Here is a 13,562-nt window from a genome sequence, read left to right on the forward strand (position 1 = left end):
AAAAAAGAAATACATAACTGGGGTGCCTCGATGACTCAGTAGGTTAAACGTCTGTCTTTGGCTCATGTTATGATCCCAGAGTCCTATGATCAAGCCCCACCATCTTGCCTCCCGCCCCTCACCCTCACTCGTAGGGAGTCTGCTTCTTCCTCTGCCCCTCACTCTCACTCGTGCTCTCTCTCTCACATAAATAATAATAAAAAATCTTTAAAAGAAAGAAAGATAAAACCAAACAGATGGAAAAGGGTCAAGAAAAAGGGAAGGAAGAATGGAAAGAAATGGGTTTCCCATGGATCATGAACTATAAATACATCTTAGTAGACATCAAATACCTTTCATGAGAAACTTGCATCTCTAAACTTAGAACTTTCCACTTGTTAATTTGGTTTTGATTTACCATTATTGATTATTAAAAAGACTTTTTCTGAAAACCATTAACTTTTTCCTATTGAGAGAAGTTTTTTCTCTCTGTACACATCTGACAATATAGCTGGGGGCGGGGGGTAGTCTGTCCGATTTGACCCTCCAAGAATTTCTCTGTTCCGGGGATCCAAGGGTAGCACCCACGAAGCAGGACACAGAAAAGGAGCCATCTGTTGACTAGGATCTCTTATTTGTTGTCTCAGGATTTTCTCATAACTTTTTATCACGGTATCAAAAAAGTTTTTTCCCCGTAGTTTGATCTATAAAGGACCAGAGAGGAAGTTAAGGATGACGTGGGCTGTGAATGTGAATGAAAGTGATCTAATAGTAGTTTTCTTATTATGGGACTCTGATTGGAACCCTCCCATGCCAGCAAATTTTTCTCATAAAGCATTTTATAAAAAAAGAACTGGGTCCTTCCAAAGCTCTAATTTGTAAGTACCGATTTTTCTTTATAAAACATTTATTTGTTATTTCTGTCAGTTTGACCTAAATGTTTCTTCCTAGTATATGAACTTGTTACAATTCCAAAAGATATTTTTCTTCCTCTCTAGAACAAAATGAGTCTTTAAAGCCAGGTTGGTTTTAGCCAAATGGAGTAGAGAGTCTTGACAATTGTTCACATAATAAAGGATGAGGGTTGCTCTCTTCAATTAGGTGTGGATTTAAATGGCTTTAATGGGTTGTTTCTGCAGGAGGGACTTAATGTTTTTAACATTAAAACATTAAAAATTTAAAAAAAAAATTTATATATTTATTTGATAGACAGAGATCACAAGTAGGCAAAGAGGCAGGCAGAGAGAGGAGGGGAAGCAGGGTCCCTGCTGAACAGAGAGCCCAGATGTGGGGCTTGATCCCAGGACCCTGAGACCATGACCTGAGCTGAAGGCAGAGGCTTAAACAACTGAGGAACCCAGGCGCCCCCCAAAATTTTTGATCTACTAGAATAGACCTTATATGTGGAAGGAGAAAACAAAAGGTTTTGTTACTCGTTTGGTATAGTTTGTGAGAGATGATGAAATTTATGTAGGCCATGAGTTAAAAAACTTGAATTCATAATACCCAGTGCTCATTACATCACATGCCCTCCTTAATGAATCACAGGCCTGTACCTCTGAAACCAACAATACCCTATATGTTAATTAATTGAATTTAAGTTTTTAAAAGTTCAAAAAATTTATATTACTTATTAAAAGAATGCAATCTGGAAATTTGGGTGTGATTCCAATTATATGGCATTCTGGAAAAGGCAAACTATGGAGATAATAAAAAGGATTAATGTTTGCCAGAGTAAAGAAATTCCTCATTTTGGTTACAGTTTCATTTCCCTAGTGACTAATAATGTTGAGTATCTTTTTCATGTTTATTAGACATTTGTGTATCATCTTTAATGATTTATTCTACTCTTTTGTTTAAATTGAACTGCTATATTTTATTATTGAGTTTTAAGCTTTCTTATATATTCTGGATAAAAATTCTTTCTAAGATACGTGACTTTTAAATAAAAGAATAAAAGTAAAATAAACCTGAATTCAACATATTAAAACAATGAGAATTTTAAAGTTGTACTCTCTGAAAGGATACTTGTTTCCTTTTTAAAGATGTCCATTAGACATATTTATTTTATTGAAAGGTTTTGATTAAAAAATCAGGCTTGTACATGTGCCCAATATATCTAACTTCTAGTAATTTCCAAGCCAAAATATTTTTGCAAATAACTATTGTCTTTAATTTATGCAGTAAATGAAGCCCTAACTTCTCTATAAAAATGGCAATATCTTTGAAATGGCACTATAAAGTGATGTATATTTCAATTTTGAATGATAACTAGCTTTTTCTCTAAATTCAATTACGTGATGTTTCTAGGCATTCTTGACATTCCAGAGGTAGTGGAGTACTTTTACAATCCATTTCTAAATACAGATAAATGTAAGAAAAAAAAATTAAGGTGAAGATATGAAAAAAATAATCTTTAGAAATAATATGATATTGAAAATGAAAGGTATTAGAAAAGAACCTTTATGTTTTTCTTACCTTTATAGAAAAACACACTGGAAATAAAGGATCTTGAGGAAACAATGATTCTACATAAAAATAAACTTTAAAAGTGTTAAAAGAGTTCTTCCAAAGGCTCCAAATTCAGCAGCACCAAAAAAAGCCAAAACCAAAACCAAACAAACAAAAAACAGCCAATAAAACAAAAGCAAAAAACCACAAGGGAAACAACAAAAATTGCAACTACAGTCTATGAAGCTACCCAGAGATAAGTGTGTGGAGATGGAGAGCTTCTCACTTAGTGAAAGTCAACAGATTTTGAGCACTTGCTTTCTAAAGTGTAAAAGCATGGAGGGGAAAAATAAAAACCAGAGTCCTTCTGTCTCATCTCTTCCTCTCTCACACACACACTCTGAGGCTGCCTTTGCTCTTTCACTTCTAGATAGAAAAGTGAAAAAGATAAATAGGCGTGACAACCTTCATCAATACAAATGTAACCCATTCAAAAGTAATGCACTTATCTAAAACGTTTTTATCATTTTTGAAAGGTTTGAGGGTAGTCTACCTTATCCTTTCTAAATATGCAGTTTAGTTAATGTAAGATACTTTTTTGCAATTTGAAATGTAGCAAAGAATGCATCTCTTTGCATTCTCTTTTGCCTACAAAATTCAAAACCAGAGAATTGTGGTTATGTCTGAGCACTTGGGCTGTGAGGGGTCTGAAAGCTGTTGAAAAGCATGCGGTAGAAGCAAGAACTTCTGTCCTGCCAGGGGTCCGTTCACTTGCAAGTGTCTGATAGAGTACGTCTACCTCAAGCTTCATTTTTCCCTTGCAGCAGGGAGAACAGGGTGTGCGGTTATGCTTAGTTTGGAACACTTGTGTCATTTCTGGGACTTGGGAAGTTGGGCAAGTGGCTCTTTGCTGCGTTGATTTTCTCACTGGTTATGGGATGTATAGACTTTTCACCTGAGGACCAAGTCAATGCTGATGCCCATGGGGTCATGTGCTTTTATCTGTTAGTGTAATTTCCTCTCACCTTGAAAGAAGTAACATTTCAACCAAATTTAAGTACTTTTTTTTTTTTTTTTTTTTTTGGCCTGGCTCTGACCACAGAAAGTAATTTTTGAGATCAATTCTCTATGATCCTTTTGAGGCTTCATGAATTGGCTTAGGGTCTCTTGAAAAAGTTCCCTTTCACAGTGATCAGATCTGGAGTCCTCTGGGACATTTCGGTCGTTAGTGGTGAGATATCACTAAGAGTTCTCAGCCAGTGTCTGCAGGAGCCCCGCAGGCTCTGCCCCTGGGGTCTTCAGCAGGCTTTGGTAGTGACACCTGCCACTCTCCATCAGAGCCAGACCATTTCAGACTCCGTCTGTGCTTACTTCCCCCAGAAGTAGATTTATACTTTCACTTGGCCTTGGTTTGGGGCCTCTGTGATGTTTCCCTTAGATTTTACCTTTAATATCCTTCAAAGTCCTTATTGTAACTGTAAACTTTCCTGCTTCTTATTCCCATACCTAGCGTTCCTGGAAGGAATGTTTTAAAACCATAGACCCTGGCCAGGGGTTTGACATGAGGGAGGACAAACGTTGTTGATTGAGCAAACTGTAATTTTAAGAGTCTCCGGGTAGTCAGTGAAAGGTACTATTGAATTGCTGGTTGTGAATCGTTTGTTTTAATAGTTGATAATGAGAAGAGCTGGCTTCCAAGAATAATTCAGCAATCACTAAAGGAAAAGCCAAGGCAGAGATAATGGATTCAGGTTCTGACAGGCCAGTTTAGTTATGCCAGATAATTCGAGTGAAGTCCTTAATTTAAGAGCTTTGCTGCCATAGCAACCTAATTACAATGTAAAGTGAGGTACTCCTAGCACCATTCTATAGCGTTACATTCCTTCAAGAGTCCCAAATAAAATTCAGAGGAAGAAAACAAAGAAAAAAGAACAAGAATATTTGTATTGAATTCTTTTACTTTCTTAATTTTCTTCCTTACAACATGAACACAAAGTCCAGCGGGGCACTTAACACCACCCAGCAGCCCCCAAATTTTCTCTTGAAACAGAGCTCAGCATCATATGATTTCTCTGCTTGGAATCTCTCAGTGGTCTCTTATCTTACAGTAAAATGGGACCATCATTACCATGAGCAACAGAGTCCATGATCAAAGTCTTGGCAGATAGCTTTCCTCTGCTGCAAAAATCTTCTCGATAGCCAAAACTCTCCCAATTTTTTATGACTCTCTTCAAATCTTACCCATTTGGAAAGATTTACCCTTCTTCCTTAAAAAAAAAAAAAACAAACAGAACAAAAAACAATGCTGCTTTCCACTGTTTCGTTCTCCAGTCCTCCAAGACGCACTATTTTTTCCTGACCCTTAGCCCCACCCGACACCATGTACACATACACATACTCTATATATGTGATATACACAACATACACATACATTTAAAGCCTTAAAAATGGACTTTTCTCTGGATTTAACATTTTTTAAGTCATAACAAAGCTAGAGAACTTATAGTAGTTCTTTACAAAGTGAAAGCTTTCTGAGTTACCTGCTCCCAGCAAAATTGAGAAGTAAATGCAAGAAGAAGCATGCTTCATTTAGAGAAGGAAGGAGTAAATGGGTGGAGAGAGGTCTGAACACTCTACTCATTCCCCTGCCTTTTATGGTTGAAGATGGAAGAGGTACTCATCGCTGCACAAGGCAGCGGCTACTAATTACAGCAAAGCTGAGACCGGAATCCACATCTTCATTCCATCCCAGCACCCCTTCATAATATTTTAAATCCTACTGATTTCCTTTTTTCCTGAAGTTTCTCAACATAAAATATTCATTTTATTTTATTTATATTCATGAAGTTTCTCATTCATAAAGTATTCTGTACCTTTGTACAGAAAAAAAAAGAATATTAGTGTGCATTTAATCAAATGGATCAATAAATGTCCTATCTAGAGAAATTACCAAAGATTATATGTGGTCAAAGTTTTATTGTTTCTAAAGTATCTTAACAGCTACTCGCTGCCAACTTTATTTTATGAACATCCCCTCTGATCTAGGCACTTCAGGTCAGTGTCTCCATTCCTCGCAACAAGCCAGCAAAGTAGTTTTTATTAGTCCTGTTTTTCAAATGAGAACAACAAAATTCAGTGTGTCATAGTGCATAGCTCAATTTTCTGCAACCAGAAAAGGTCAGAGACAGAATTTAGACCAAGGTCACTCCCACTAGCACCCGTGCTTTCTCTCTTGCCTCATGCCTCTGTAAGATAACAGTGGAGAACTGTAATAATCACTGGTGTCATTGAACTTATCTGCTTGTGTGAAGTTTCCCACGATCACGGTATGAGCGGGGTTCCAAGCCAGCCTCTGCCACTCTAAAGAAATAAGGTGACAGTGACAAGATGTGTTGGAGGGCATTGTTTTGGAAGAAACACACCGTTATTCACTTGACTGGAACCAAGAATACATCAATCCTGGCCAGAGAGGTCTAGAAGAGGAGCCCCCATCAGACATGTTAAATTTGGATAATCTCTACAGTAGAAAGGAAAAGAGGGGACTAACAAAACATAAGATGAAAAATTAAACATTTGCATTTGTTTTCCCGTTTTCCTGGGAACAGGCATCTAAGAAAGCTTCGCAGTTCTAATTCACTATTGTTCATTCTCTGGCTTTGAGAAGGCATAAAAACATTTTAAAGCAAGAGAAAAGCCCATTGTAAGGGTTTAGAAAGTAAAAAGTAAGTCATTTAATTTTTCTTTCATCTGATGTTAATTTATGCAGAAGCTAATAACATATTTGTGGCTCAGAGCTGCTCATTGTGGAAAGGATTTCTCTCTCAACCAGCCTTCCCTGTGATCCCTGCCAGATAGAGCCATCATTTCAGGGTGTATGACACTTTCGCCAGAGAAAGACAGTACACTGATAAGTTCACAGGCTACAGACATATTTAATTGCTACTCCTGTGAAAGCCAATGGTATTAAATGTTCTAACTCTTCTCTAGCTGCCACAGTCAAAACAGAAAACAATTTGGAGGAGAGGGTGAGGAGGAAATTAAATATTTGGGTGCATAGCAGGTGGAAAGGGAAGAGTATTGTTGACTGTTGGGAAGGAGAATTTTCATAAAAGAAATGTGGGTTACTTTTATTTTTAAGCAGGATATAATTAAATTGTTGTGTCTTTTATAATTCCACTAATTCTGCTGCTGCCAAGTCACCTATAGAATAGAGACAATAGTGCTTGAAGAAATGCAGAATCTTCAGAAGTTGATGTTTTAAATGAATTCACCATGAATAAAGTAAGCCCCATAATGATAGCTTAAAGGTCTAATTCATAAAAATGTTATTAAAGTACATTATTTATACCTGCTTTTTGTGGACTTCTGCTTTTATTCATGACTCTTTCAGTGGATGGCCATAATCACAGGCAGAGTGTAAATGAAAGCTTTAATTCAATCTGAACTAAGGCAAGAATACTGTATCACCACAATAAAATTCCAGTTATATTAATTTAAAGAGTAGGATTTATTGCACAAGAGTATCCTCTTTAAAAAAAATGAAAAGAACGTCTTTCATCTTATGACCTCAAATATCGACTTTCATTCTGAAGTTCAATGTAAGATTAACTAATTGGCCTGAACTTTTAAATGAAATATTTATTCCTCTACATTAGGAAACTAAAACTTGGATCCTGAGTTGTGATCTTGTTGTGACTCCAGCATTGATGTCTGATGTGGGCTAAGAAATATTTACAAGCAATCTGTATTTTAATTAACCCATTTTCTGACTCAAACATTTAGCAAATGCCAACTCACTTGTCTGGCATATGCATTTTTTTAGATAAGATGGAAAATACCTTGCTATGTAAAATTTCTCCCAGACAAGCTGAAAGTAATGATACTTAAATCAAAAGTATCTTTATTCAAAATTTGAAACATGATTTACATATTTAATATGCATAAACCTTTAGGAAAAGGCAAGTGGAATTCAATTGATTTATTTGGAACTCTGGAACTATCAAAATTGGACTTCTTGACTTTCTCCTTCTGACTGGATGAGCTGTGATGGTACACCACAGACACATTTAGACAGAGTGTGAATCTATTTCTTCCTACGACATGAGCTTATCTCTAGAAGTCGTGAGAAGGGGTTCTTTATAAATTATACTTCTAACACTGAAAGTGTTGTCTTTGATCTTGTAGGTAAAAAAATCTCTACACCTAAGGGAATGAATTAATTCCTATATTTAATAAGATGCAATCATTAGTAGACAACTTCAGCGTTCACACTAGAACTAGACATTGAATTTCTTCAGCATAGAAACAATCTCATAATAGTTCTGGGTATTGATAATCTTTGAAAGCTTGGCATCTCTCCTTGTGATGAGAGCCGAGTGACAAAGAGAAAGGTATTTCAAATATAAGGTAAATAGCACTACTAATTGAAGATAAAAATGAGTTGGTTTCCATCATTAACCCTACTCAAACCTAAAAACACTGAATATTCCATTTCGAGAACTCTGTACTTCTGCAGGACTCTGTTTTTTGAAATGAGTACACTTACCAGAACCATGTCCAGGGATATCCAGTTTTTACCTGGCTACAGTGAGGCATTTGAGGTTCCCTCTGCTGTCAGACCAAGACTTTGTCACAGCTCTGAAAAAGAAATCTTCCATGGAGAAGTCTAGAGGCACCACATGCTGTTCTCTGTGGCACCCAGAATTTCCGCAACCTCTGGGTGCAAAAACCTGAGCACCCTCGTTGATACAACCACTCAGGAAGGGCAGTGAAAGTCATGTCCCCAGCATACTGCCAGACAGATGTCACCAGGCTCCAAATGCCTGCTGACAAGAAGCAGATTCGAAAAACAGTTAAATCAAAATAGATATCATTTATGGCCTTCTTGTATTATTTCTAATGACATTGAACATGCAAAAAGAAAACAACAAGAAAATTCTTTTAGCTTACCTGCAGTATCTTTCCTCAGAAATGAGGTTTTAATGTCATATATTACTATCTTTCTTTAGGCACCAGGCAATTGCTTGGTTCGGAAAGCTCAAACTATCTTGTTCATTATTTATAAACAATATTAGCAACCTACAATTTTATGCATTTACTGTGAGCCAGGCACTGTGTGGAGTGCTTTGTAAACATTAGCTCACTTTGACGGAAGTACTATTATTTTACAAATGAGGAAAATAAGGTTTAGTGAGATTAAATCACTTGCTCAAAGTCACAAAACTATCTGGAGGCAGAACTCATTTAACAGTAAGGTTTCATTTAAATCTTGGTTTTTCTGTACTAAATTCTCTTCTCTAGAAAAAGAAGAGGAAAAGAAGAAAGCTGAGAAGAAAGTGACTTCTGAAACAAAAAAGAAAGGTAAGTAATTTAAAAACCAATACAGAAGTCAATTAGTATCCCTTTCCAATGCCACTGGCAAAGCTCTTGTTTTCTAGGAGAGAATGAATAATAATTAATACTTTTATTGTTACTGTCATTAACAAACATTCTTGAGATTTATAAAAATTCCATATAAAGTTGAAATTGATAAATATTTAAAAAGAAAAGTCATGCCTTAACATTTTTTACAAATTTTTACTGATGGAATTTTTTCTTCCTTGGGAGTGGTGCTCAATCTAAATGAGGACTTCATTTGACTGCAAATACAAATACGAGCGTTCCTATTCATTCAGTTAAATAAAAAGTGTCTCTCAAAAGGACAACTACTGAATGTATAGGGGAAAACAGTAGTTGATTGGTTTGCTGTATCTTGTCATTCGTTTAGATGGTTGTTTTCAGATGGTACTTCTGAAATCCCACGTGATCTCTGGAGATTTCTGAGCTTTTGACATGCTTCCGGTGGCCTGATAAGCCCAGAGAACTTTCTATATATTCTTTTTAATGTCCTTCAGAAAAACTATTGAATTATACCATAATTAATAATGGCATTTAAAGTTTCCATTGTCAGGACGCCTGAGTGGCTCAGTGGGTTAAGCTGCTGCCTTCTGCTCAGCTCATGATCCTAGGTCCGGGGATCGAGTCCTGCATTGGGATCCTTGCTTGATGGGGAGCCTGCTTCTCTCTCTGCCTCTGCCTGCCACTCTGCCTGCTTGTGTGTGTGCGCGCTCTCTCTCTCTGATAAATAAATAAATAAAATCTTTAAAGTTTCCATTGTCATGAGAAATTATATTTTGAGCTTAGCAAAAATCTTCTCCTTTCCTGAAGAGAAAACACAGCAGAGCCACTATTTGGTCATGAAAGTGTTAGTTTACTCACGTTTGGCAAGACTATGGCACTGATTTCTGATTACTCTGTAGAAGATGTGTTGGATGCCATGATGGCAGTCATGTGTTCCCTGACATATATGAGAATTAACCAGATAGATGCCTATAATTTTCTCATTTTATTACCAGAAAAAGAAGATGTCAAAAAGAAAACGGATAAGGACACTGCCGTGGATGTGAAAAAAAAAGGTATTGTACTTTGTTTCCTTAGGTTGTGCTCATGATTCTTGCTCATGAGAGGATCTGGGGGCAAGGTAAACAAACTGGATATAGGTACTTAAATCTCTCCATGTGCAGGCCCTCAAAGCAAACATTGCACTAGACAAAATTAAGCATGCAAGGAAGACTTTATTCAAGTCTGTTGTAATAGAGGAGGGAGGCCACAACTCATTCACAACTCAATTTCACTGAAATAAAAAGCAGGAGGGTTTTTAAGAGCTACAAAGGGGTGGAGAGTTGTAAACCCTTTGTGTGTGCTAATTGGCCTACTCAAAGAAAAGTAAACTTTTTTCTTAGTGACTTAATGACAGGAGTGTGGTTTTACAACTTGGAGCAAGACACCCCAAAGGAGTGAGATTCTTACTATTCCAAAGAAACTGGGTGATTGGGGTACTGTTGTTCTCGATGATGACTGCATTTCAAAGGGATGGCTCCCTTATCCCTGAAAAAGGTATTCTTAAGTTTAGAAAACTGGAAAGAGCCTTTTAGAAAGACTTATATCTCAAAGGAGCGGAGAAAGAATTTACAATTACAAGTCTTCCGAAGTAAATGCTCTAAGAAAAGGGAGGGCAGGAGCCTAAGGTCAGACAGAAGCCTGTCTAAAGCTTAGTGAAGCTGAAGAGAACTTTAAGGCCATCCTGGTGAAGACATAATGAAATTGAGAAGAGCTACAGAGCATAATAACACCATTTTGCAAAGCTAAGAAGCTCAGAGAGAACAATGCAGCCCATTAAGAAATAGCATTGTTCAACAGCTTGGATTTTTGCTTTGTATTTAGCTGTGCTTTAATTCTTGTTCAAACATGAATACCAGCTTCTATTCAGGTTAAGCTTAAGTCTAGGTGAAAAAGATAGTTGTCTTGTATCATGAGATATTATGGTTTGGTGTTAAGTGTTCTCATCCCAAATATTTCCTCCACTGGTGTCAGTGATGCTTGAAATTCCACCATTAGAGATATTCCATTCCTTTGAGTTATGAAGGAATTGTCCTCTATTAAAATGCAAATTTCCAAGGGCCTGTGTGTACAGGGTAGCAAACTAATTCTTCTCAGTTATTAACACTTAAAGTGAATGAGATTTCCAGATCTTCTCCATGTAATAATAGGCTGGAAACAATGCCCTAGAAAATGAGGCAGTAGGTCAGCTTCACTGAAGGAGAGGTTGAAGAGAGAACTTCAAAGTAAGCCATTCTGTGCAGAGAGAAAGATTGGATGGCATCAGCGAAAACCTTTTTCCTCCTAGGAAGTATAAAACCTCTGTCGGGGGGGAAACGTAATGGTGAAGGATCCTGGAAAGGGAGACCACAGGATGCCAAACTAGATAGCAGAAAGCAGCAAATAGGAACTGCAGGAAATCCTCAACATCATGCTGTAATCTGGGTAAAAAAAAGTTTTAAATATTAAGAGTTGCATGATGGTATATGATTCATGAAATGCGCAGGAAGAGACCTCCGGGTGATCTGTGAGTCTGAGCTCATTGCCAAATACTTTGCATTCAAATTTTTATTATTAAGGATGTATTACTATAGAGTCTGCTGTATTATCAAACACTCCTTGATTTTGTTTGGTTTAAAACTTTCCTCATGTCCCTGGTGAAATATGTATCTTATCATAAGAAAGAGAAAATGCAATTCTGACTATATGATGATACTGAGAACTTGGTTGCTGGAGTCTATGTATCTGGGCCGTGACTGGGTGCTAAAGGGAAACGAGGTTCTCCTTTCTGGGCCATCAGTTTTGCCAAGTATTTGCAGAAGGAAGTTTTGAATTGTAACCTTCAAAGTTTTTGTTATACATTTGCAAATATAAAATCAGAAAAATACTTTTGCCAAAACTCAGTGATGTGTGTGGTTGTCATTTTGGTTTGGTTTCGGTTTTTTAGGAGAAAGGCAATACACCTTTATGTACAGTGAGTGATAGGAAAATTCGATGTTTCTCTGTTATTGGGAGACCCATGTTATTAGCCCAGCAGTCATGTCAAAGCGAGGTTTTATACCACCGGCAAGAGAAGTGATTTTGCCAATATCACTTCCCACAATGTCAGGGTTCACTCACTCACTTCCTACAAGGCCGGTGCTCATGGGGTCATCCGTTAATACAGAGAACGTCCTGGGTGACTGCTCAACATAGCTGGGAGGACTCTTCAGCCAGTGCTGAAAAATGACTTTGTCCTTCTTGGAACCAGTTTTCCGTGTGTGTGTTTGTCATTTTTACTTTTGATGACACAAAATACTGTTGGCCCTTAAGAATTAGTTCAGCTTCCTCATGGAAATATGTATAAATTGTTTGTTTACAAGCTCTTGACCCCCAAATAATCAAAATTGTGTGTGTGTGTGTGTATGAGTGTGTGCGAGAGACAGACAGACAGACAGAGATTCAACCAATACTGGTATTTAACTCTTGTTTCTTTTTAGAGTTTAATAATTCTCCAGCTGTATTTTCATGTGAGAGGCAATATGGTTTAAAAACAGCAAGTTTGCAATATGAAAGTAGTAATTTCCAGAGATAATGAGAGAAATTGAAAATAACCTGAAATCTTGAGAGGCTGGGGCACATACATCATTTCTTCCTAAAGTAGTTGGAAGAATATGGCAGAATGTCTGATGGTACTACTCTAACCCCAAAGAGTAGAAAATTTACAAGCATAATATATGCCTAGATGCTGATGGGTTTTATCATGATATTTTATTATATTTATATTGAATTTTATATTATTTACATTTATGTAACATATAAAGTTGCCTATTTATTATATTGTTATTTTATTTTATTATATTTATATATTATAATTATGTAGATGCAAATGAACCTAAGACTTAAATTCTATGATATATGAGCCTCTGCTGCCTAAAACTGGTAAATCACACTTCGCAAATGATCTGTGCTAGCGAAAATGTGGGTGGGATTTTGCATGATATAAAATTGTCAGTTCACAAATTAATAGTGGTTGGAACTAGGCAATTGGTACATCAGAGTTTATTACAATGATCTCTTCTTTTGTATATATTTCAAATTGTCCTGGGGAAGACAAATAGCTGCCACTTAAAAAACGCTGTGTGAAACGGGGAAAAAAGTCACCAGGATATTTTTACAGTCTTACGAGATATGTTTCAGCCTAGATACCATAAAGAAAAACAATCAAGAAAGAAAATAAAAACTTTTAAAAACCATCTCCCTATGCTTATATCAGACTTGAGCGTTAGACATAGCACAGCACTTAAGTTAGGGGCAGACGGAAGGGCTCCTGTACAGGAGAATTGATGTGTACACAGGTGGCGAAGGATGGGAAGGAAGGACAGCAGTCAAGGGGCTGCTCCTGGATTGTTGAGACCAGGACACGCCAGCTGGTCAGGAAGCTGCTTCAGTCACCGAAGCTGCCTCTCACCCACAGACTAGACCCTGGGAATGTTGACACCAGCCTTGGCAACTGACTCACATCCAAGTCACCTTAGTCACAACATTTCTGCTTTTCAGTCTCCTGGAGGTGGGTCTGATTGGTAGAATTACAACTACTGCAAGGGAATTGGGAAGATGTGGGGTTTTGGCGTTCCATGTTTTCCAAGAGGAAGGAGGGTAAAGTGGAAGTTGAAAGAGGCTGTCCAAGGTCTCTATGTAAAGATACGGACATGGTTTATAAGATAAAACTCATA

At 37.1% G+C, this 13,562-nt stretch overlaps 1 protein-coding gene across 2 annotated transcripts in view; it reads left to right on the forward strand.

The window, feature by feature from the left end:
• TRDN (triadin) overlaps positions 1–13,562 on the forward strand; it is a 391,091-nt gene that overhangs the window by 163,781 nt on the left and 213,748 nt on the right. For both annotated transcript variants that reach the window (XM_080806278.1, XM_080806279.1), the window contains exons 11-12: positions 8,731–8,790; positions 9,825–9,884. In XM_080806278.1, coding sequence (XP_080662404.1) covers positions 8,731–8,790; positions 9,825–9,884 — 120 coding nt within the window. The remainder of the gene's footprint in view (positions 1–8,730; positions 8,791–9,824; positions 9,885–13,562) is intronic.

The sequence above is a fragment of the Martes martes genome (assembly GCF_963455335.1).
Source record: "Martes martes genome assembly, chromosome: 6".
NCBI lineage: Eukaryota > Metazoa > Chordata > Mammalia > Carnivora > Mustelidae > Martes > Martes martes.